The following is a 23233-nucleotide window of genomic DNA, read 5'->3' on the forward strand; positions in this document are numbered from 1 at the left end:
AATGATATTATCACTTTTTCCACTTATACAAATAAGTTCACAGAATAAAAAAAAACAATGAATTACAAACATGGAGCTTCCCAAAATAAATAGGGAAAAATTAGCAGTCACATCGAAAATAATTTTTCGTTATCTTCAATGTATAATATTTTACATACAAAATTCCAGTTGCATTGCTTGATTTAGATTTGTGGGGGAGGGATCTCAAAATATTTTGTTGGCATGGAACTGTTCATTTTGCACTGGCAATACTGTAGGTAACTTTATAGACATCCACAGATGGGTCTTTGGTGTGTGTTATTTGGGGCACATACAGGGGGTAACTGTTGGAACTTTGTGTGCAGGCTTTTGCACAAGACAGAACATGTACTTGAATTATCGCTAAAGTTAACTGATCTCTCTCTCTCTATCTCACACACACACCTACACACACACATACTCAGAAAATGTTTTTCTTTGGCCATTTTAACAGATGTGGATCTCTGCACTCAGTGTTGCATAATAACCTTTCAGTGGAGCTTCCACCTTGTAAGTCTCATTATCCACAATATAAACACCTTGATGTTTGCTATTCCATGCATCTGGCCTTTCCATAGTCTGCTTAGGTGCAAGTGAGTAAAATTGGGAGATTTTTCTTTGCCAAAGAGAAATTGTGCACAGCATTACACTGCACAGACTGTTTTCACTCTGTGGAAACACAATATATAACCACTGTTTGCTTTGCTTGTTGTCAGCAAGGCCAAGTAGTATGTTGCATGTGAATTGTGGTTGAGGGATAAAATGGTTTCCCTTGTAGGGAATATAAAGAATAAAGTCTCTGAAGTTGTGTGTTTAGTGTAATTACGGTAAGATCTGAACTGGTTGGAGCCCTATGCAGCACTGAAACTGGAGGAGTTCAGTCAGCTGCTTCCCTCTGTACCTTTTGTAATCCTGCTTACCTTCTCCCTTTGTGATGGTAAAGCAGGCTGGGTAGAGAATGGGGATTTAGTCTTGAGTCTGTTCAGACTCACATCTACTTAGGCTGTCTGACATTCTGGGGGCAAAGCCCTTTGATTGACTTTGCTGGTACTGAACAAGTGTTAATCTTCAAAGCTTTTAATTTGCTGTTTTGTCTCTTAAGGGGGCTGGAGGATATAGAGGGCTGTTAACAGTCACAATGTTGCACAATAAAAAAACATAGACACAGGTATAAAAAAACATACATACAAAACAAAATCAACAAAATTACGGGTTTTAGAGCCAAATAAAGCAATACTAGCACTAGCTGTTTTCTCTGCATGACTTCATTTGGTGTCTTAAACATCATTCACAGCAAGCACTGATCCCTTTGGGGTAGTACTGAGGAGTTACAAAATGAAGCAAAAACAACTCATAACTGTTGAGCAGGCTGTTGTCATGGGGGAAAGGAAGCACACCCCCATTTCAGTGCACACTCCTTGATGAAGAAATAAAGTAGGGCACGGATGTCCATTAAGTCTAGGTTTCATCCAATGACCACACAGTCTCTGTCCCAGCCTCATAACATTGGAGCTGAGAGATTGCCAGTCAGTGTGGGTGATGAAATACTGCTGAAGCAGAATGCAGCATGTAAATGGATTAGAGGCACTTTCAATGCTCTATAAAGGCAAAACAAATGTTTTTGAAGTTGTTTAATGTCTATTTAGACAACCAGAGGGCACTTACTTAAATACATGTCCAGTTTTTCCTTTGCTGGTTGGCTCACTGATACCATGTCCTCCATTTTTACAACAATCAGTTGCTGCTGTATGTACTTCAACAGTGGGGAAACCAGAGCTGAGTAATTAAGGTCCTCCTTGAGGTCTGAGTAGTGAAAGGTGTCAAAAGTAGGAAGACTTGTGTGAAGACATATTGTTATTTGATGTACAGTGATCCTGTAGTAGCAACACCTCATATTCCAGATTGCCATTCTGAACAGCAGGTTCTGGCATCATAAGTTGAGATTGTTTTTGAGGCAATGTCCCACTGTCCAAACCAGCCTTCACTCCATCCATCTCTAGCTGGGAGGGCTCACAGTCTAGGTCCAAGTGGCCCTTGGACCTCTTCCTGCGAAGATAGCATACTACTCCCACGGCTATTGCTATCAGTACCAGGAGTAGCAAAATGGCAATTGCAGGCACTAGCATGGTGGTCAGCCTAGGATCAGTGATCCTTGCATCAACGCCACTGATGTTTTCAGGTGCTGTATGGGCCTCAGTGCAGACACTATCTGTGCCAGCAGGGGCACCTAGTGGACTGGCACACACAGTGTAGGTGGAGTTTGGCTTCAGGCCTCTGAGTCTGTACTCTGGGAAGGTTGCTGGCAGGTTGAGTTGAATTGGCCTACGGTCTGGCCCAGAGAGATTGCGATAGGTTAAGCGGATTCCCCGAATGTAAGGCCGCATTTCAATATAACGGTGGAGGTCCAGCAAGACTGAGGTTGCAGTTGCTTCATGTGAGCTAATGTCTGGCATATCTGCAGCAACAGTTGCCATGGGGATATCAGCATCAGTTGGTGAAGGTTGGTTTTGAACTTCACAAAACATGCCCGAAGTGCCATGTGGACAGTTACACTCTACTTGACCATGCAGGTCCAAACGGCAGGTACCACCATTCAGACAGGTGTGAGAGGGACAGAAATGCTCCACATGTGTGTCTATACTGCTGCTACTGGGGGATGGAGGGACAGGGGGCAGGAGAGAGTCATCAGTAGGGTTGTCACTGGCTCTGGGGATTAGAATAGCTCTAGTAGTACTTGGTAAAGTAGTGACAGGAACAGGCAGGATTGTAGTAGTAGTTTTGACAGTACTAGTGGTAACTGTAGTTGTGGTAGGACAACCAAAATCCCTGTGTTCCAGTCTTTCCAATACCTTTCCAGCATTTATGGGTGGAAAATGGCAGCGGGTCTCCTCTGTTCTTTCCAGGGTGATGCTCTGGGTTCTCAGCCATCTTGGGAACCATGCTAAACTGCAAAGGCAGTTGAATGGGTTCTCTGCTACTTTGAGCTTTCTGAGGTGGGGGAAGAGGTGGGAGAATTCTTCAGGAAGGCCCTGCAGACTGAGGCTGCTAATGTCCAACTCCTGCAGTTCCCCAAGGTTCTGGAGGTCCTGAATATTTAGAGGGCCCATTGGATTCCCAGCCAGGCTAAGGTGAATCAGCCCCTGAATCTCTTTTAGCACTAAAGGGAAGGTCATTAGTTGGTTTTCTGAAATGTCCAGTTCATGGAGGTTCTTCAGACTACCTATGAGATCCTTATTCAGGCTAGTGAGGCCCACACCACCCAATTTCAGTGACTCAAGGTTTGGAGTCTGAAGGTCTGAAGGACCCAAGGTGGGTAAGAAGTTAAAGCGAAGATCCAGTAGAAGTAGTTGGGGCATGGAGAGAGCAGGCAAGGATGTTAGTTGGTTGCTCTGCAACTTGAGTTCCAGCAGGTTCTCCAAGCCATCGAAGGCTGCAGGGTGGATGGTCTTGATAAGGTTGCTATACAAATAAAGCCGCTCAAGCAGTACCATACCATGAAAACATTCCTCTGAAATGTGTGTTATCTGGTTAGATGACAAATCCAGGTTTCTTAAAGAGGTTAAAGGTTCAAACACCATATCTGGAAGTTCAGTCAATTTGTTTTGACTGAGGTCCAGCATTTCTAGGTTCTCCAGACTATGAAAGTCCTCAACTGTCAACCTTTCAATGCCATTGGCAAAGAGGTAGAGACTGTGTGTGAATGGAGGCACTCCCTTGGGAAAAACAGAGGAGCGTCTTTGGAAACATAAGATGGATTCTAGCGTGGAACAGGTGCAATCCTTTGGGCAGCTACTGGATAAAATGCCATCAGGGAGGATGAGGAGGAGCAGAAAGGGCATCACTGGTGTGAGAAAGCCTTTCATGGTGCAGACTCTTTCCCTCTCCATGGTCAGCCTAGAACAGGAGAACATTGAAGCTGTCAGTAACTTCTGTTAAAATTTTCAGAAAAACATAGAGTACATGCTGACAGATTATAAACAGTATACATCAGTAGGTGATATCCTATGGCCTATGGAACATAGGAGAGTTGTTTTTGAGTTTAGGAGCATCAACCAAATGTGTGACAGATATTGCACAACATGGAATTTCTTACAAAACATATCTTCCTGCCAGCAAAGATTGGTTTCCAAACCAGCCTAGGTCAGCTATTGATTCACTGTGTGCTTCTGTAATATACTTCAATGTTTGTTTCATGGAGTGAAATTACTATCAGAGGTTTAACTATACATAGCCAGTGATTAAAGGCAGTCATGTCATCTCATACAATAGGGCTGCAGTCTTGACCTCAGGCTTCTGGGGGAGTTTTCTGCTGTTGTGGAAAAGTTAACATAGTGGTATCGTGCCACAATTTTCTGGCTAAAGGGGTGCCACATTCTCCCTGCAGTCATCTGTGTAATAGATAGTACTGTGGGATGCCAAAACCATTGTGCACATGTGGGATGCCTAGTCACTTATGGATGCACACTGCATACAATACACACACTCTGTGGTTATAATGGGCTCATAGTTAGCTGTTTTCCTCATAAACATGGCAGACACACACTGGCACTCAGGGTGACAAATAAATTTAACTGGTTTTGTTTTTGAAATGATGCGTCAAAGTGAAAACACAGAGTAACTTTGAATGTTTTTCTCTCTCAGGAGTCACTGTAGCAGTGACAAGCTCCACACACTCCAATTCACCATAAACACTGCTCTGGTCTCTTCAGTTTCACATAAGCATATCATGTCAGCTTTGTGTGGCAGTATGTCTGCCATGTTACATGTGGCCTGACATCTGTGGATAATTTGCTATGTGGCATTCTAAACATAGAGAGAAGATTCAGATAGCCCAAAGCTGTTTTCCTGTCCAAAGATGTAATATGAAGACGTAATATAAAAACACACACACTTCATATTTTGTCATAATGCGGAATGATGGCCAGTGCCACCTGTCAAACAAGCGTGGCAGTGCTGTGGAGTACAATGGACAAGACAGGACAGCAATTCTGTAAAAAGGATGAAATCTACAAGAGAGAGCTGACCATTAAGAAGAATCGTTACTGTGCTTTAAGCACATTTCACCCGATCCCAAATCTTGCTTGCTTTTTTATCATTTATTTCCAAATTAAATAACACACCGCTTGGTTCACCTTTAATTTATATATTAATATGCCACCAAAGTTAACTTGGTCCAAGTATGTTACAGTAGCATCAGAGCTGCTGCCAACTTCTCCTTTATGTATTTATTTACTCGTCTTTCCTTGGAGAGGAGATCAAGGGTTTTAAAGAGGCATCATCATGCCACAGCTATGGCATTTATTTTCCTTCTCTTTCAGCATACTTTTCTTTCCACTCCTCCTTGAAATTGCACCCTCCTTGGAAAGATTCCTTGATCTCTTATTTTTCCTTCTCCAGTGTATACACTAAAAGCAACAATGACATTGGCTTGAGCCCCACTGCCAACACATTATTCCTATTATCCGGATAATTTTTTCAGACAGGGCAGAAATGTTATTCTTTGCAGCCACATGCCAATAAAATGACCCTGGTCAAACCTCGAGGCTTGATTGAACAAAGCAGCTCAGTGATTTTCAGACTGAGTACCTGCTAACAGCACACAAAATTACCAAAACTTTGGTAGCCTTTCAGAAAAGTTTAACCCTCTTAGTATTAGTCCTTAGTAACTTTGTAGAAAATCATGTCCAGAAAGTAACAATAACATCTGAGTTATCCCAGAATTAACAGAAGGGAGAAATTACGTGTACAGAATTTTACAGAAGTATATTAAGTTATGCTTCAGTGGCTAGGGAGAAATTTCCAAACTTTTTTGAAATAAACATTTCAATTGTAGTAATCAGTTCTAACTGGAGTCTTGAGTTCACAGAGAAAAAAGTTAGATTTCAATAGAAGGGTCAGATGGAATTGGGAAGAAAAAGAAAGTGTGGCTGTCGTGCAGCATATGTGTACAGAACAAGGGAAAACAAAAGATTTTGGGAAGATAAACAGGAGATGAAGAGGAAAGGAAGAATCAGGCAACAGCTGCAGTATATGCGGATGAACTCAGGTTTTCATATATAACTGTGTGTGGGGTGCTGCCCTTCAGTTTATTTTAGTTGATTTTTTGGTTTCTTTACTTTCTCTACATACATATTTCATATTAAAGGGTTTGCTTATTTGTGTGACTTCTTTTGTATGTTTCTGAAGTTGTGCAAAAATCCAATCTCATTCTTTCCAGAGATAAAAAAAACTTTACTTTGGTACAGTGTATCAGAGCAGAGATGGGTATAAGAATCCAGTGCCAGAATATACAACAACATCAAGGCGGCCATGAGAAGAGAAGAGAGGGAGCTTTGCAGATAAAACTGAGAATATTTTTCTTAGAAACTCAACGTGGTGATTCTACCGTAGCTCCCCACGGCACAATGTTTATTTGAGTGTGCCTCATTCCAAACTGGGCCAAGCACATCTGATAACCCAGTGGAGGAGAAACTGTGGATGGGCAGGGGGGTCAGTGAATACTGCCAGATCATAGATAAACCCTAGCTTAAAAGTTTAGATTCTCCTGTTTTCTTTTTTTTTTTGTGACTTGTGTAGGTCTTATCAGGGTGTAAGTATCATGGCGTCACTACAGTATGGATCCACAGTGTACTGTGGTGCTGAGTGACTCCTGCCTGTGTGGCTTTTAACTCAAGTGTTTTGAAGTGAGTGGAGGTGGGTGACCCAGAGAGGGAGAAAGAGAGAGAGATAACAGAAAGGCAAGCTTGTCATCTTGCACAGGGAAGAATGCTTCCTCCCATCTTGCCTGACCTCCTCCTCTCTCAAGATGTAATTTCCTTTTCTCTCCCCTGCGTGCTTGTTGAGACATTCCTGAGACAGGCAACAGCTCTGTATGAAAAAATGAGCTTGGCTCTCTCAGTGGATTGGCATTTGGAGATTAACAGGAAGTTTTTCAGGGTTTATAAACAGACAATAGATTTGATGAATGATGGTGCTGCTTTTATAAATGAGAACAAAACCATCTTTGTGACTAGATCATTTTATATAATCTCTTTCATTCTGTTCTTACATTGAGGTGCCTTTTACGTTTGAGTCTATGTTAATTGGTAATAGAATAAAATGTGCAGTCTGATGAATCACCCGAGGGCCAGAAACAGTAAATTGAAAATACAAAAAAAAAGAGCATGGGAATGTCTTTGCGTAACACTACATGGTCAGCCCCTTTAAAAGAAAAATGAAACAGGTAATAAGAGGAGAAAAAGGAAGAAAAGCATTTTTCCCTCTCCCTCAGCTCATTTCTTATCCATTTTTTCTTTCTTTTAAAGATGAGTAGGAAAAGAAAACATATGCAGAGGAGCAGTGGAGACAAGCAGGTTTCTGTCAGCAGGGGCTCCGGGGTGCAGAGTTGGATAAGGCCTGGCTTTGGGAGGGTGAAGTGGGCTTGAGCAATTAAATCCCGACAGGCCGAGCGTCAAGAGCCCTTATCTTCCGAGCTGAAGGCCAACACTGAGGGGCAGTGAAGGATACAAGAGGGGGTAGAAGATTGTAGGGGGTGTATGTGTGGAGGAGTCGCAGGTCAGTGTCTACTTGCATAATCCAGCAGACCAGAGACTGGGGCAGAGACTGCAGGGGGGCACAATGCCAAGTCACAATAAGGGGATAAGGCTGCAAACTAGAGAGTGCATACTGCCATTAAAGAGGCCCCTTGTCTTCTGGGACTTTATCTTCTAAGGGAACAATGGCTGTGGTATGTGTATTAGAATATGATCTACAGTGGTGAAGGTCTGACAGCTCAGTTCACTGGGGTACGCTACTGAAATACATTACTATAACAGCTCCTCATGTATATTTACTACATTAGTACAGAGACATGAATTCACATTGGTTGTAAATGATAAGCACCCAGAGAAATGCTGTGATGATGGCTGATGTGAGTCCTTTAACCCATGTCTCTCTTTCTCCTCTCTATTTTGCCCCTTTTTTAATCTATAATCCTGTCAGAAGAGAAAAGACCATTCCTCTAAACACACACTCCCCACATTCCCATCCTTTTCCACTGTCAGCACTGTCCGTGCCACAGCTGGACCCTGTTATCTACAATCCAGTGGGGTTATCTGTCAACATGACAAAGGGGTCAAGAGAGAATTGGGAAGGAGAAGCAAGAGTTGGGCAGGATATCTGAGGATGAAAAGATTACTTAAGAAGTAGCCCAGGAGAGACAAGAGCAAGTCTTTGCAGAAGGCGGAAATGTGTGCCACAACTATGAATTTGAAAATGTTAGGCATGTTAACCCAAGACTGTTGGTATGCATGTAATGCTGTGAAATATTTGTTTATGGCATGAGCTAATGCATCTATAATGTGTGTACTTTTTGCTGGTTGTACCTGTTGAACTCTATTACATAAGCGAACAGAATATGTATGGACCAAAATGAAAGGCATGTTTGGAGCTGAAAACCTTTTAGATTACATAGATATGAATATATTGATACCTGGCAGGGAAATCCAGGTGTTACATCAGTAACCAATAATAATAAGAAGAAGAAGAGAGCAACTATTATCATTCCAGTTTAGGGTTATCCACTTAAGGGATCTTGTGGTGCTCAGGGTTTTTATTTATTTATTTTTTTTTATTTTCCTAAACTTCTAAAATATATATCTTCAAATTTAAATGTCATGTTTAGACAGAGACACGAAGTGTCTGTAAATCAAGATCAGCTGTATAAAATGTATGTAAAGCCAGTATTGAATTTCCTAAAGAGAGAGATAATATTCCGAAATATACTTTACTGGCACTGTACAAACTGTACACCAAGGGCAATCAAGCAGGCAGAACACAAACACAGACAGGAGATGAGGACATGTGGAATGCAAGAAGAATTAGTTTTACTATGTCTGTCACTGGCAATACTCATCTTAAAGCCACAATATCATTGCTATGCTTTGTAGTGGAATAAAGAGGGATTAGGGGCCATGGTAGTTTTACAGTATGGTGCACAAACAAAGCTTTCCAGCTGATTTCAGCCTGACCACAAGAAAAGACCCTGTAGCAGGCAGTTTTGTACATCAGCTGTGCCGGTGCTGATTGATGCCATAGGCTTGATGTTTTAATTAGCACAAGCAGTTTTTTAGCAGGCTACCTCTTTGTTACAGATTTTAGTTCACCTTCATTTTCTTATGCCTTTCTCTCAGTCCAGCCTTTATGTTTTCTACATTTTCCATATTTAGATGAGTTGCAAAGCAGCTTATTACAGGTTTGAAAAGCAGCCCTTTTCTTCTTGGGATTTAGGGTTTCAACCTGGCCTGTATGAAGCACTGCTTATAGGGCCTGTGCCTGGAAGTCTTAAAAGAGAACATAATATACACTCCAGGTGTATTTGCTGCACTATAGGAGCAACTCTGTGTTTGATTTTCTGATCCAAGTCAATAATTACATTTCTGCTTGCATTTCATTTGCTAAAGAGCAAGGTATTAACATAAAAGAGAAGAAAGCTTCTGAAAGCCAAACAGTCATTTTTGCCTAGTTCATCTGCTTAAGATGGCATCAGTCCAAAGGACAACAAAAACCATCAGCCAGCGAGACAGACTCTTTGAGGTCAAAGGTCAGGCTCAGATTAGTGTTACCACTGTTGCTCTATTTTCTATGTCATCTATTGCACCTGTGGCCCAGACAACACCGATAACGGACCCTGTTTGACACAGGCCTACACCAAGCTCCAGTTTCACACACGATGTACACTTGAAGCTCACAGGCTTGCAGGTTCTCATCTCCACAACAGGCGCCTTTTCTGCTCCTCCAGGGCAACATGAAACCCAAAACCTGTGGAGTGTGTCTGAGTAAATGATGCGCCAAAGCTTAAGCCTCTCTGGAACAGCATGTCTGCAGTCTAGCTCAGCCTCTTCTATTTAGAGAACAGGTACTGTGAGTTCCAAAGGGAAATGTGGACCATTTCCTTTTGTTTTATTGCTCAGAGATGACGTAGATGTTATATTTTATTTCATTAATTTAAAGGCACACGAAGAGGAGCACAAAATGAATGTACTGAGGCAGACTCTCTCCTCTTCTCTCCCTCCCTTTGCCTCAGTTCTAACACAGTATCTTCTTGTTTAGCACCAGTAAGCAATGTCTCAATACTGAGACATCTTTCATCCGTGTACCCTGCCCTGTGACCTCTGGGGACAGATAATCATTGAAGTTGCAGTCACATTTCTTTCATAGACACATACAAACACTACAAACACATCTGTCTGAGATCGTCACCACAGACTCTCAGATTACACAGACTCTAATGATTTCAGTGCAGCACTGACAACCTGGTTTTCTGTTGGGTTTTTTTTTTTCCTGTGGCATCTGAATCTATGCCTTGTCTTGTCTCAATTGTGTGTAAAAATCATTTAGGAGCCTCTTTCATCGATGACCAAAACAAGACGATGCCACTATGTTGCTGAGTCTTTCTTTGACCTGGCCTGAATCAGTCATTGCCAAGAGGCATAAAACCACTGACCTCTTTGCCTTATTTGTTCTTTCTGTCTCTCTTACTCACTCTCTTTCGTTCTGTATATATTTTCTTTTCTTAGTCACCACAGTAAACCACATCATTGCAAAAGTCACAGTCTGCTGAGTGCAAAAGCACCACATCACCAGGAAACAGTAAATACAACATCCTAGTGTCATAAAGCTGGACTCTTGCCAAGTTTTGACTTGTGACTTCATATGCTGTACATGACTATTTATATTTCCTCACAGAATCAGAACTGTATTGTACTGTCTGGCTCATTGACCCTGGAAACAGTGTGGTCCGGAGCTTTGTGTTCCTGATAGGGACAAGAATCAGTTTAAAAAGACATCTGTGACATTCTCAGAAACACCTGAGAGAACCTGGCCTCAAGCGCGGAGAGGACAATGTTTGTGCTGTGTGTGTGCGCTTGCAGTTTGAAGTGGTTTGAAGCTGGATGGACCAGTTTGATCAGTCAGCCATAGGCCTGGTATAATGTGCACATTCTGACACTCTACCTGTCCTACTGAAGTTCCTTCCAGCTCTACATGACTGCATTGCTAGTTTGTCATCTGATTTTTATGTATGATATGAAATGCCTTTTTCCAGAATAGTACTGCATAATCAGCTTTAAAGACAGGAGCCTTCAGCTTTTATTGTAAGGAGTTATGTTATTTAAAAACACAGCAAGAGTTATCATATATGATGAAAAACCTAGACAATTATAGATAGTAAGCCAGAATTACAGCATCAATATGACTGATTTAAACCATCACTCATTTTGTCTTTGTATTAAAAGATCAAGGTATGGACCACCCAGCTGGATGCTGACAATATTTGCCTTAGTCCTTTCTTGTGACAGCGCTGTGCAAGTTTACATTGGATTGCAACTGAATGAGAGGGTGTGTATGAGTCAGGCAGCAGGCAGGCATACTGACTGACTGTAAGACCGACTGACTGGCAAGCTGACTATCCTTGTTAGACAAACAGTGTCACACGTACTGACTGAGGAGACGCTTGCACATTATCCGTCTGCCTGTCTACTCAGCTGTCTCTACAACTGGCTCATTTTCCCACTTACTCTCTGAGTATCTCCCCCAACTTCCAGTAGTTTACATTTGCTGCAACTGACACAAATACTCGCTTATCGATTTTGCACCCTTTCCTCCCCTCGCTCCTCTGCACACCTCGTTTCTTTCTCTCAGGTTTGTTCGTGTAGCTGGCAAGAGTATGACTGGAATCTGATGAAAGCATGTCTTCTCCATCTGTCACAACAGCGCTCCAGGGCCTTATGGTAAATATGTAGCTGTCAAAGCGTTCATTAGGTTAATAAGTGCTCAGGGCCAAAGTAATGTGACAGTAAACAGAAACTTAGACCAGTGGTAGCGGTGACAGGTAAACATGGACTTATTTGCCTTTTTAAATTGCAATGAATTATTAGAACACTATAGACTTGGAAAAGATGGATATAAACTCACATCTCATTTGCATTGAACAGTTTTTTGAATGGGCTGTGTGCACATACACGTCTGTGGTTATACAAGAAAAGTAACATTTCTCTCAGTGAGCTCCAATAAGAATAACTGAAATAAGCTCATATTTACATCTTCCAGAAGGAAGCCTATGATTAATTAATAAATGTATTGACAATTTCAATTCAATTATTAGTTGCTGTTCACTGCTACTCAAGTTTGTAGGGCATTTTCTAATGGCTTGAGTATGGTTTATATTGAGTCTTTTCTATATTCAGTTGTCAGTGACATGAAGTAAATAATGTTTTAAGTACACAGTGAATATCACACTAGTGGAACTTTCTTTTTCTGTACTACAGCTTTAGTTTAACGGCAGGCATTGTGAAGTGCTACCTGTTTTTCAGGCCCCTAACCCATGCACCTCCTTAATAACTACCGTTTGTGATTTTTCTAGTCATTCTACCCTACAGGTCATTTCCTTAAAAAAAAAAAAAAAAAACCAGACATGTGCCACACACACAAGATAAATGTGAAACGAAGATCACTGGTGCTGATTAGGTTGTCACAAAGGAATTTATTGTGAAACTCCTGCCTGTGTTGGCACTGGCCCCGAGCTGGAGAGGCTGACTGCCAAACCAGCAGTCAGGCACAGCAGTTCCCCCCACCCCCAACACAGGCATGCCTCTGTCAGTGACAGAGTCAGTGTTTATAACAGTATTACTACCACTCTGCATTTTTAGGTGTTTTTTGACACACAAACTGCTGTTTCTTTAAACATATAAAGGCTATAAGGATGTGCAATTTAGTATTGTGAGGAATTCATTAATTTATACACTGTGAAGCAAATCGTGCAGTAAATGTTATATTAAAATTTCTCCGAAAAATGACCGTTCGTAATCCCTAGTTTATCACAGTGACCTGCATACCAGTGCTATCCCCTGATTAAACAGGTGAGCCCTACAATCTTACTGAGTGTAAAGACATCAGTCAGCAACAGCCTATTAAGACATTGACCCTGAGCCCCACAATTTGCCTCCAGCAGGTGTGCACTCACTGAAGGTTCCTCATATCCAACACAAACAAGGAGAGAGAGAGAAGGAAGAGAAGGACATAACATACTTTTGACTTATGGATGTCAGTACATGCAAAACCATTCTAAGCCAAGTCTGCTGAGCAAACTGTAGAAAAGATCAATCCAATGCGAATAAGTCCCCGAGGCCTGTTTTATGCATTTATTGCTCCCATGGTGCTTTTTTAAAAGCCCACACCTCATTTCAGTAAAAGCCTATTATTAGACTTATAAAGCTAATTACAGTGAATTAATCCCTCACAGAGAACAAGTTTGGATTCATATTTGTTGCATTATTACTGTACAGTAATGCAGGTTAATTGAGCTCAGTTTCACCTGAAAGTACTGCACCACATTCCCATCTAACAACTATGAAACTCAGTGCAGACAGTGTTTAAAACTCAAGCAAGTTTGAACTGTTTGATAGTAGATTTTCCTATTACATGGAAATGAATGGAAACCAATGGATGCTGGAGTGCTAGAAAAAACAGATTCAAATGTGCAAAAACCACAGCAGCATGGTTTGAGTATTAATTAACCATGATGGAAACTGAATGTGATTTAAAGTGGATAAAACTGCGTAAAACATGAAAAAACACTATTATGGTGCTTTAAAGAGAACTTTACTCTTAATACTGTCAAGCCCATGCACTAAATAATTAGAGATGATCCCTTGGTGTGTCTTTGAAGGAGCCGGGACCTACAGTATGTCTTTAGCATACAGAATTTGTGTCTGTATGTCTGTACCCTATGGGTTAGTCAGAGTGTACACAGAACCTGAGATGACCTGGCAGACTGCTGCAGAGAGCGAGGGAATGAATGATGCTTTGTTACTAAAACATTGAATAGCAATTTTGTCTAAATAAAGAGCAGTTTGTTTGCCCTCATCAGCACATTGGTTCATACACATCGAGTGAGTACAAAAGCTTCCTGAACTGACCTGCAGCACACAGAACAATGCGTACCTGTGTGGCTTTGTTAACACGTGTGATCAGTGTGTGTGTACTGATGTTAACACACCTGTGTGTGTGTGTCTGCAGTAAAACTCAGAGTATATAAATATCTTGGAACACCCTTGTTTGCTCTTCTACAGTAAATTTGCGTTTTGGTAGAAATATTAACATTATCAGGTATACTCAGCTGCCATGGTGTTGTGCTGTAAGAAACACGTATAATGCACAGCTGCAAGTTGCAATGATAGGTAACACAGACAGCCAGATACTTGGCTTTGAGCCTCATCATCATACACGCTCTTGTGTCTTTAATGAATATTCAAATGCATATATGTTGTCAATCAGATTTGTAGTAGTGCTTCCATGTTGCAAATAATACAGCAAGCAAGCACACATGCACCAGCCCCAGATTCCGTAACATGTAAGAAATGTGTGCTACACTCTAAGTGACGAACTCTCCACACCGCTGCTCTGTCTCGTGTATTTTCCCTGAGGAGGTCTGGTCTACTCCAAGACAGAGAGGTGGAGGAGTTGTGTGCCAATTAGTGAGCCTAGCAGTGTGCGTCCAGAGGCCTGAGGCTACAGTCTTGTCCTGTGTTTATGTCTTTACAAGCCCACACAGTCCCTGTCACAGCTCATTGACAACTACCACAACACAGGAACGATGCAGGACAGAGGGTGAGGGGTCAGAAATGGGTGTGTAGTAGAACTGAAAATCAGAGCAGCAGTTTTCACTAGTGACACAATGACGAAAACCAGACCACAGCATATACACTATAGGTGGTTTGTTAGGTTTGGTTTTTATTTTAACTAGTTTAGGAAATGTATTTCTTAAAACCAGTGAAAATTAAACTTTACAGTGCCATTTCCAAACAGAAATAATTAGCGTTAGGGTTTGGCACATTTTGGCCCTTTGTTCTTCGCTTTCCTCTCCATAATATTTTCTGATCTTTGTTGGGGACTTTTAAAGATTAAAACTGACACTATTCTTTTTTAATTTTCAGTAGTATCAGCTGTCATGAAAAAAAAAAATCTAAATGTAAAAATGCATCTTTTAATGACAGTGTATTGTTTAATGAAATTTAAAACAAAAACAAATATGTCTCTGATCCCTAAACATACCATCAATACATACAGGATTACGTGTATTGACAAGTCTGCATCCTACCCCGTCTGTCTGTAACTCTACACAGCCTCACAGTAACTATGCAATGCAGGATGTGTGTTGAGACAGTTGCTCTTGTTCTCTTGCCAGTCTTATTAAGAGGCTCACAGTTGCCTGAAAGAATCCTATTTAGGTAGCAGGGTGTTACGATGCACACAGTAAGGACCGCCAACAGCGTATAGTTTGGGATGCAAATATTCAAAGGAAGTTTTATTTTGCATGTGTCCAGAAAACAATTTTGCTCATGCAATCCATCATACACTAAACTGCTTCTTGTATTAGGATGAAAACTATCCTGAGCTTTATATTTTAGTAACTGACCGCATCTTATTGTAATTATACAGATTACTGCTAGAACTGTCAGATGTAATTTAATGCTTCACTCACCCAGTGGAGGCGCTTCCTCCTTTACTCCTGCTCCACTTTTCTTGCTTTCAGGTCTTCTTTCCCTGGAAACAATATGACAGTTTAACCTTTTACATAACGCATGTTGCAATATGTTTTTGACTCTTCTTGTCACTTATTTGGAATCCAGTGCTCCTGCCATGCATTGTTAATGGCCCCAAAACAAAACAGGAAGTTTTTTTCCTCTTAATTGGTTGGATTCCAGCTGTGTGCAGGAGCGTGCTGAGCGCTGATGGGCTGTGTGACAGAATGACAGAGCGGGAGGGGAAGAATGCAAACCGACCACTTTCCACTGTCAGCTCCTTGTCCTGCGGTATCAACCCATCAGCTGTGGCCCAAGTGTGTCTCTTTGTGTGTGTAGGGCTTTGACTTAGGCATGACACACCGTCACTTTTTTCTGAACCCTTATACTCATTTAAGAGTTTTCAAAAAAACAAAATATGTCCCTGTACTTTTCCACAGTGCTTTGATCAGATGTGGCTGACCCCACTGCACAATGATTTTTAATGATTGGCATGTCATTATCCATTACCGCAGAAGGATTTCTGTGTGTATATTTGTGTGTGCATTTGTGTTTGCTTTTCCTTACAAATACAGTCTTAACTAATACTGAATATTATTTTTGAGCATGGTTATGGGACCATAAATATAGCTGGAGACATTTGGCCATGAGCAGCTCCCACATTTTTTTCTAATAGCATTTTTTTGGGGGGGGTTCCTCATTTAACTGGTTTAAAGAATGGCTGTAAAACTGTTTTGAAAATCACTAGTTGAGATACATGCATCATGTTTTCTCTCTTATTTGTACAACGTACATACTTTGAACTAGACATTCATAGGTCTCACTCTTCCATTGTGTTTCTGCTAAGCCCTGTTTTGAAGCAATATTTGATATTCCTAAGCTCTGACTCTGAGTCTGTGCAGTAGAAAACACTGCAGATGACTACATAACCACATGCTGTATGTAATTGTGTTACACCTGAAACCTCATTTCACTTTGCATATGCCATCTCTTGCCCAGTGGTTCACGTGCGCTGACACACATGAAGTGCAGTGTATATCTGAAAATAGCCTGCCACAGTCCAGGGTTTGGCTCACTGGCCTGCTTTCAGGCCCTTTCTGTGCCCTGCGTCTGTGTGTTTATTTATCTGTTGCGGTGGTTTGCACTACTGCACAGAGGCTTTTGTGCATGTTTCTGTGTGTGCTCAGAGTCTGTTTTAGGGATGTTTGCACTCATGTCACTGTACATTAGTACAGGTAACTGCAACAAAGTATGCTTGGCTATTTAGGTGAGTCTTCTGTCTGTAAGTACAAAGTGTTAATGCTCTAGACTTGTTGTGCTTAGTTTCCTAAGGTCACTGTGTCACCCTCTCAGACTGCACTGTAAATATTTATCTTTGAAGAAGGAACTTATTATTTAAATAGATATTTATCTATTGCAACAAAGTATGCAACAATGCAACAACAATCATCTTCACCACTTAGGTTTTTGACTGATTGTAGCACTTATCTAAAAGGCAAAACTTCAGCATTCTTGTGTTGGTGTGCCGTAAACCCTCAGGTTGTTGCTTCCACATCTACGTCCACATCTTTCCATAAGACATTTGGTCTTTAATTTGTGCAGACTGCACACTGCCAAAACATTGGTAGTATCTTTTAACCTGCCAGTCCCTTATTTTCTCTGTTTTCACCATTATTTGTTTTAAATTCATATTTATTTTCTTTTGAAGGAGCTATTTTTGACTGTCATTCAGTCTTCTGTCCACTATAATTTTCTTTCTTCTTCTGTGTTCATCTGTTAAACATAAATATCGCCTCACCCTTTTCTTTGGCTGTAGCAGCCTGATGTTAATGCAAGAACCACTTTGTAACGGTATAATCTAAAGCTTTCACCAATTTGAGCCAAATTATGGCTCAAAACATGAGCTTGAGGCCCAAACCTGCTGGAGAAGAGTGGGTTAGAAGGAGAAAAACGTTGTGTTTTGCTGTAGGCGCGCTGCATTGCTTGACGTTTTAAGAGACACTTTCTGATGCTTCTTGTATAGCGAATATGTACCAGTGACAAGCTGTGACTTGTGGTACTGTCACAACCTCTTGATTGCAGTGTTGAATGATTGAGATCTGGGCTAGTACATGATGACTTTTACACAAGCAGCCATTTGCACGTATAAATGTGCACAGGTTTTCTCTGTCGGACCGCCCCTCGCACACTAACAGTGCGGACTGGAGCAGATAGCACTATCTGTGTGCCATGTCTTTAAAAGAAATAGGTATTAAGGAAAATGGGTCTGTGCTTATGTGTTAGTTTGTATGTACCACATGAGAGCGTGTGTGAAGATTGACACTCTCTGTGATGGACAGATTTTCAGATATTTGAACCTGATGGTGAGCAGATAATGCACACACTCACAAATGAGCTCACAAATTTACTCTACCAGTCTACACTTCTGGAGAACTTTAAGAGTTAATGTTCATCTCTCTGGTTGTTTAATTTTCATTACTGATTAATGACCGCGAGTTAAGTATTTGACCCTATTCTCATAGGGAAAATCTGTTTCTCCTAGTTCAGGTTTTGGTCAAACAATATATATGCGCATGTGTGTGTGTGTGTGTGTGTGTGTGTGTGTGTGTGTGTGTGTGTGTGCGTGTGCACGTGCACCCTTGTTTTGCTCTTGCCCAGCAAAATCTAGTTCAAGGCTCATTTCCTAATTACAGTGCTGGCCAGAGGTAATTACAACCTTAGATTAAGAGCCATTTCTCTTTTTTTATGGGCCCACTGAAATGCAGCAATTTGTGGTGGCTTTCTGGGATGAGCATCCTCCCTCTCATCCTCTCTCTCTCTCTTATTCTCCATCTGTCTCTCTCACTTTTCTTCTCTCCCTCAGCACTTCACTGGAGTCAGTTTAGGAATTTGGGGGATTTTTGGCTTTTTACAGAATTTCCAACCAGCATGAGAAGGTAAAAAATAGCAGAGTTTCATTTAATAGAAAGCTTAGTACTTTGTTTTGTGTTGTGTTTGATTCAAAGTGTCATCTGCTTTAGAAGACAGGCAAACTGGCAAGATCTGACAACAGTAAGCATGTGTATATCTGTGTGTGGATGTGGACATGGAGGAAGCAGTTATTTGGGGTTTGTACTCAAACTGGGGCACTCCAAAGCCCTTAGATTCCTTTGCATGTGTGTGTATATTTTGCAAGGTTTTGAAGTGGTTCCTCTGAATGCATCATTTGGCTGCATCGGCAAGCTCTTCTTCAATTTAGCTTGGCAGCATAAGGGCTGGGGTTTGCCTCCACATACCTCTGGGTCAGCACTGATGTGCGAGGCTGAGGCCTTTGAAGGCCTAGGAGTTTTACTTAAGATGCCCCTCCAAGTGGGAAGCTCTGGCTCTTGCTGTAAAACGGGGAACACTCTGCTCTGCAGCACCTGATCAGGGACATGCTGAAGCCTTTAATACTGACAGATGAACGATTTGTATATCTTGAATTTTCTCACTCACACAGAGTACTAGCTAATTGTGATGGGACCTCACTTTCACATGGGCTTAAGAAAAACACACATTCATACTCACACACTTACTGTAACTTTCTGCCCTGTCACCTCTCCTCTTTGCCTGCTGTGTGAATGCCCGACTCTCCTACCCCATTTCCCCATATTCCTCCTCCCCTCCCTTCCCCGGGCCTCCTCACCTCAGCACCTGACTTTTAACCCTGTAATCCCTCTGATGCACAGGGTAGGATGCTTCAGGCACTGCCCCTAATTGGTGTAAAACTGAGCTCTGGTAGTGTAAGACATAATGTGAAAATCCCCACTCTCAGCCAGTTTGGAGAAATGAGAGTAGCAGCATTCATCATAACCAGATTTAGACATCAGTGTTCCTTTTCTCCTGAGCTCTTTGGCACAGATAATGAAACACCAGCCATGATTTTGTAAAAATACAGATAAAAGTGCAGACTGACACAATGATAGCAACCGAGTTCTGGATTGGTAGTGTGGTTTCAACATCATTGTCACACTGGTGTGAAAGAAGGCTGATGGTTAATTGTTTAAATTGGGTTTTATGATTTGTGTTAGTCCTGCTTCCCGTTCACAAACTGACATTTAAAGGTAATAAATGTTCTGTGGGACATCCAACGTCATTTCATTGTCAAACTGTCACAATGTTTGTTATGCAACTAATATTTTCACAATCTCTGGCTTTAATTTTACATCACAGGTGTAAAAGCTGCAGTAAGAATATTACCCTACGTTTTTATTCCTTCTCTCCATCTCTCTCCTTATTTCTCCTCCATTTACTTCCTCAAACTTCTTTCAGTCTCTTTCTCTGTGCAAAACACAAGTCAGCTTCGACGAGAGTGAAACACTGGAGCAGAAAACAGTGGGCTCTACATCTGTAATGTACACCTCCATATATAGAAAACAACTTGCTGACACACTTCTGTATTTTTTTTGCAATGTCAAGTTGTTACCACAACTGCTCTCTTGTACTGTAAGTGTTACAATCTGTGCAACATAGTAGCCTGAAAGTTCTCCACATTAGTCAAGGATAATTGGCCTCCTGTGGCTGTTCTGCTGCGTCTAGTAGCCTAATATAAACCAATTACAGCCATTATACACTGTGAATGACATGGTAGCTTCTCCAATAGCATAATGATAGTCTGTTAGGAAACACATGGTGGAGAAACAAGCGGTTCACCAGTGGAGGAATTAATAGCGGGGCTATTGGAGGAGTTTACGCTGCCTATTTTTCCCCCAGGAAAGCTTAGGTGATTTTCCATGCCTGTTTGTGGGGGATGTGTAAAAGATGCTAATCTGCCTGAAAGCTGGAAGGACTGTGGTCAGAAGACCAGATCTTTTACATGTATTAACCATCTCAGGGAAAGGGGCAGCTGCCTGGTCTTACACATTAATTAATAATAATAACTTCACTGTTCTTTCATTGAGTGTTAACATAGTGCTAATCATCCCAGCAACTGAGGAAAAAGTATATAATTGTATTTTATAATTGTACTTTAAATGTCTTTGGGACAAAAAAGTTCAACAAGGCTCCTTTTACGATGATCCCTCTCACAGAATCAAAGGTTAATATTGCCATACCAGATAAGCTGGTATTGTCTGAAAAGAATAAATGGATCGTGCATAAGTTCCTTTTATTTTTATTCTGTGGAACAGAGTTCGGTCTAAACGTGTTGAGTCTTGTCATTTATTGGATGTTATTGGTTGTTGGGGTGTCGGTGTCACTCTTGCACACCTGCTGAAGGCGACTGATGTATCTCTAATTTCTGCATGTACCTTTTCTCACACAGGACAGTGTTTTATTGATCTGTCTCAGACCCTTCGTCTACAAATCAAAGGATTGTTTAACTTGAAATCTGGAACTTTTAATCAAATTAAAATAATTTATTTATAATATTCTAATAAAATTGTGGTGTAATTTAAGAAGAGTTGCATCTGTTGGTGGTCATCTTTAATATTGTATTACTGCATCATCTTTCATGTTTATGAAACTTGGCCACCAGTGCTGGATGACAGACAGGATATTTTTGTCATCTGTCATACTAAATAGTCCAGATGACTATCAGATAACATAATAAATTCCTAAGGATTTTTTTTTTGTTCTGATGATCATGACGCCACATTAAGTCAACACGTTGCTGATAATCAGGCTTGGCATTGGCCTCAGTAGTTTTTGTATCCAAACACTGGATAAATTTGGATCATCTGACCCCTGTGAGCGCCCTGCGTACCCAAACAGTTTGAAGACTTGTGTTGTGTTATACTTTCTGCTGTGGGATGTTCATCTCTATGTGTCCAAAAACAGCTGTCCTCTGCGGTGAGCACTGCTCGGTGCGGTCTAGACACTCGGCTCGGACCCTGTATGCTGCACGGCGTCCTGCGGTCCAACACCAGCCCGCCTCATTACCGCCCCGACGGCTCGTTTTGCTCCGCGCACATGCTCGCGTTTTACACATTTCCCAAATACAGACGTCCTGTTTTACAGTCAGCACTGGCTGATCTGACGCATTAGTGGCGCCCGCATCGCCGATAAAAACTTGTTACATCCAATAAGCCTGTGCAGCGTTGATTGTAGGTGTGTAGATAACTGCAAAGAACTACAGCATCTTTCTGCATTTGCTGGGATGAAACACGGGTTTATAGAAACGCTAAATAGGTCTTATTATTACGAAACATGTCTATTATATTATCAGCTTAATGCTGAACAGAATTGACGCACGGTGTTGGGTTATTCTAGTGAGTTTTAATTAAATAAGTTGTCATACAAGACACACAAACACTGTTAACATGAGTGCTTTGGTTGGTTCTGCCTTAAAAACGATACAAACCTGACGAACATTTAATTGAAGCACTTAATTGATTACGATTTTCCTAAAGTGAATCATATTCCACCTTAACCGCATTTCTCACTTAACCCTATTAACGCACAATTCTCGGTCCCGTTCCAAGCCCTGAAAAGCATCAAGTGTTTACTCTCGTGATTAGTCAAAGCAGGACACTCTTACCCTGAACTTCGAAAGAGTAAAGTTGGGTGCGCTCTTCAGTCTTGATCCAAGCGGAGCAGTTCGCCGATAGACCTTGTAGTTCTCCGAGTGTGCGCACTCTCAAAAAAAGTTTCTGCGAACGTATTAAACTTATAACGAGCTGTCTTCATCAAATCCTTGGAGAGGTACACCAACCTCCACGTCAAGGAATGCGCTCAAGTGCTGACTCTGTGGACAAAAAGCGCTTTATTGGTGAGCACCGTGGAGAGTTTAAGTCGAGGGATGGGAGGAGCCAGGCGAGGCGCACGGCTGCAGCGCGCACTCCTGCGCAGCCTGGAGAGCAGCACACAACTCACCTTGCAGCTTGTCTGACTGCTGAAGGAGAAAAATTCCACCCTCTTTCCAGGCCACTATACCTTAATGCCTACCGGCACGACCTGTTTTAAGCAGGAGACTTTAATGGTTTCAGTATTGTACTGTACAGAGAAGTGGGTTACATTTCATTTGAAAGACTCTACAACCTTAGTTGCTTTATAAAGTATGCGTTTTATTCAGATTGTCCAGAAAAATAAGTGAGTGACAGGGTGTCAGCATCAGGTTTACAGACACTCTGAAAAGGCAAAATGCTTGGACCAGGTAATACCAACTGAAACTGTCTGGTTATACATCATCCCATTAAACTAAAGCAAATCATCTAACTATTATATGGAGTTAAACGATATTTATAAAAAAAAAAAGAAAAAAAAAGAGGGGTTAAGAAAGCTGTCTCTTATACTTATGTTGATATCCATCCGAATTGCCTGGAGAATGTACTGGCAGTGTGCATTAGCACATATGGTTGCTTCATTCACAGTCATCTTCAGGCTGAGAAAGCTAAGGAATACTTCCTAACACCAGTGACAAACTAGCCGTCAGCAGCTGGCAGCCTGTCTCAATGTCAGCCAGTCCCAACAAGGTACAGTAAGGTGATAGTGCTCCAGAACTGTGTCACCTTCAAAGTGTACTTTTAGCCACATGACTCAGAAATCAGCAGAAGCCTCTTGTGTACGGTGCTTTAATATTTGTATCAGTTTGACCTACAGGGTTTCAGGTTTTTTTTCTACATGTTGACAAGAAATTGTAAAAATAATTGAAACCAGGCCAGATTTCTGCTTGTGGTGACATCATTTACCCTCATGCT

General features: G+C 41.3%; 2 protein-coding genes across 2 annotated transcripts in view; one reads left to right on the forward strand and one right to left on the reverse strand.

The window, feature by feature from the left end:
- The window catches only part of coro7 (coronin 7), a 91265-nt gene that overhangs the window by 45003 nt on the left and 23029 nt on the right, over nt 1-23233 (forward strand). The gene's annotated exons all lie outside the window — the stretch shown is intronic.
- vasnb (vasorin b) lies at nt 51-22309 on the reverse strand. The gene is made up of 3 exons (XM_026325874.2): nt 22075-22309; nt 15539-15600; nt 51-3912 (listed from the first exon to the last, which is right to left on the reverse strand). The coding sequence occupies exon 3, from the start codon at nt 3903-3905 to the stop codon at nt 1839-1841; it is 2067 nt and encodes a 688-aa protein (XP_026181659.1). The 5' UTR covers nt 3906-3912; nt 15539-15600; nt 22075-22309; the 3' UTR covers nt 51-1838.

This window comes from Mastacembelus armatus, chromosome 8, assembly GCF_900324485.2.
Source record: "Mastacembelus armatus chromosome 8, fMasArm1.2, whole genome shotgun sequence".
NCBI classification, from domain to species: Eukaryota; Metazoa; Chordata; class Actinopteri; order Synbranchiformes; family Mastacembelidae; genus Mastacembelus; species Mastacembelus armatus.

Excerpts from the sequence above, each read along its gene's own strand:
- vasnb (XM_026325874.2), bottom strand. The coding sequence starts at position 3,905 with ATGGAGAGGGAAAGAGTCTGCACCATGAAAGGCTTTCTCACACCAGTG.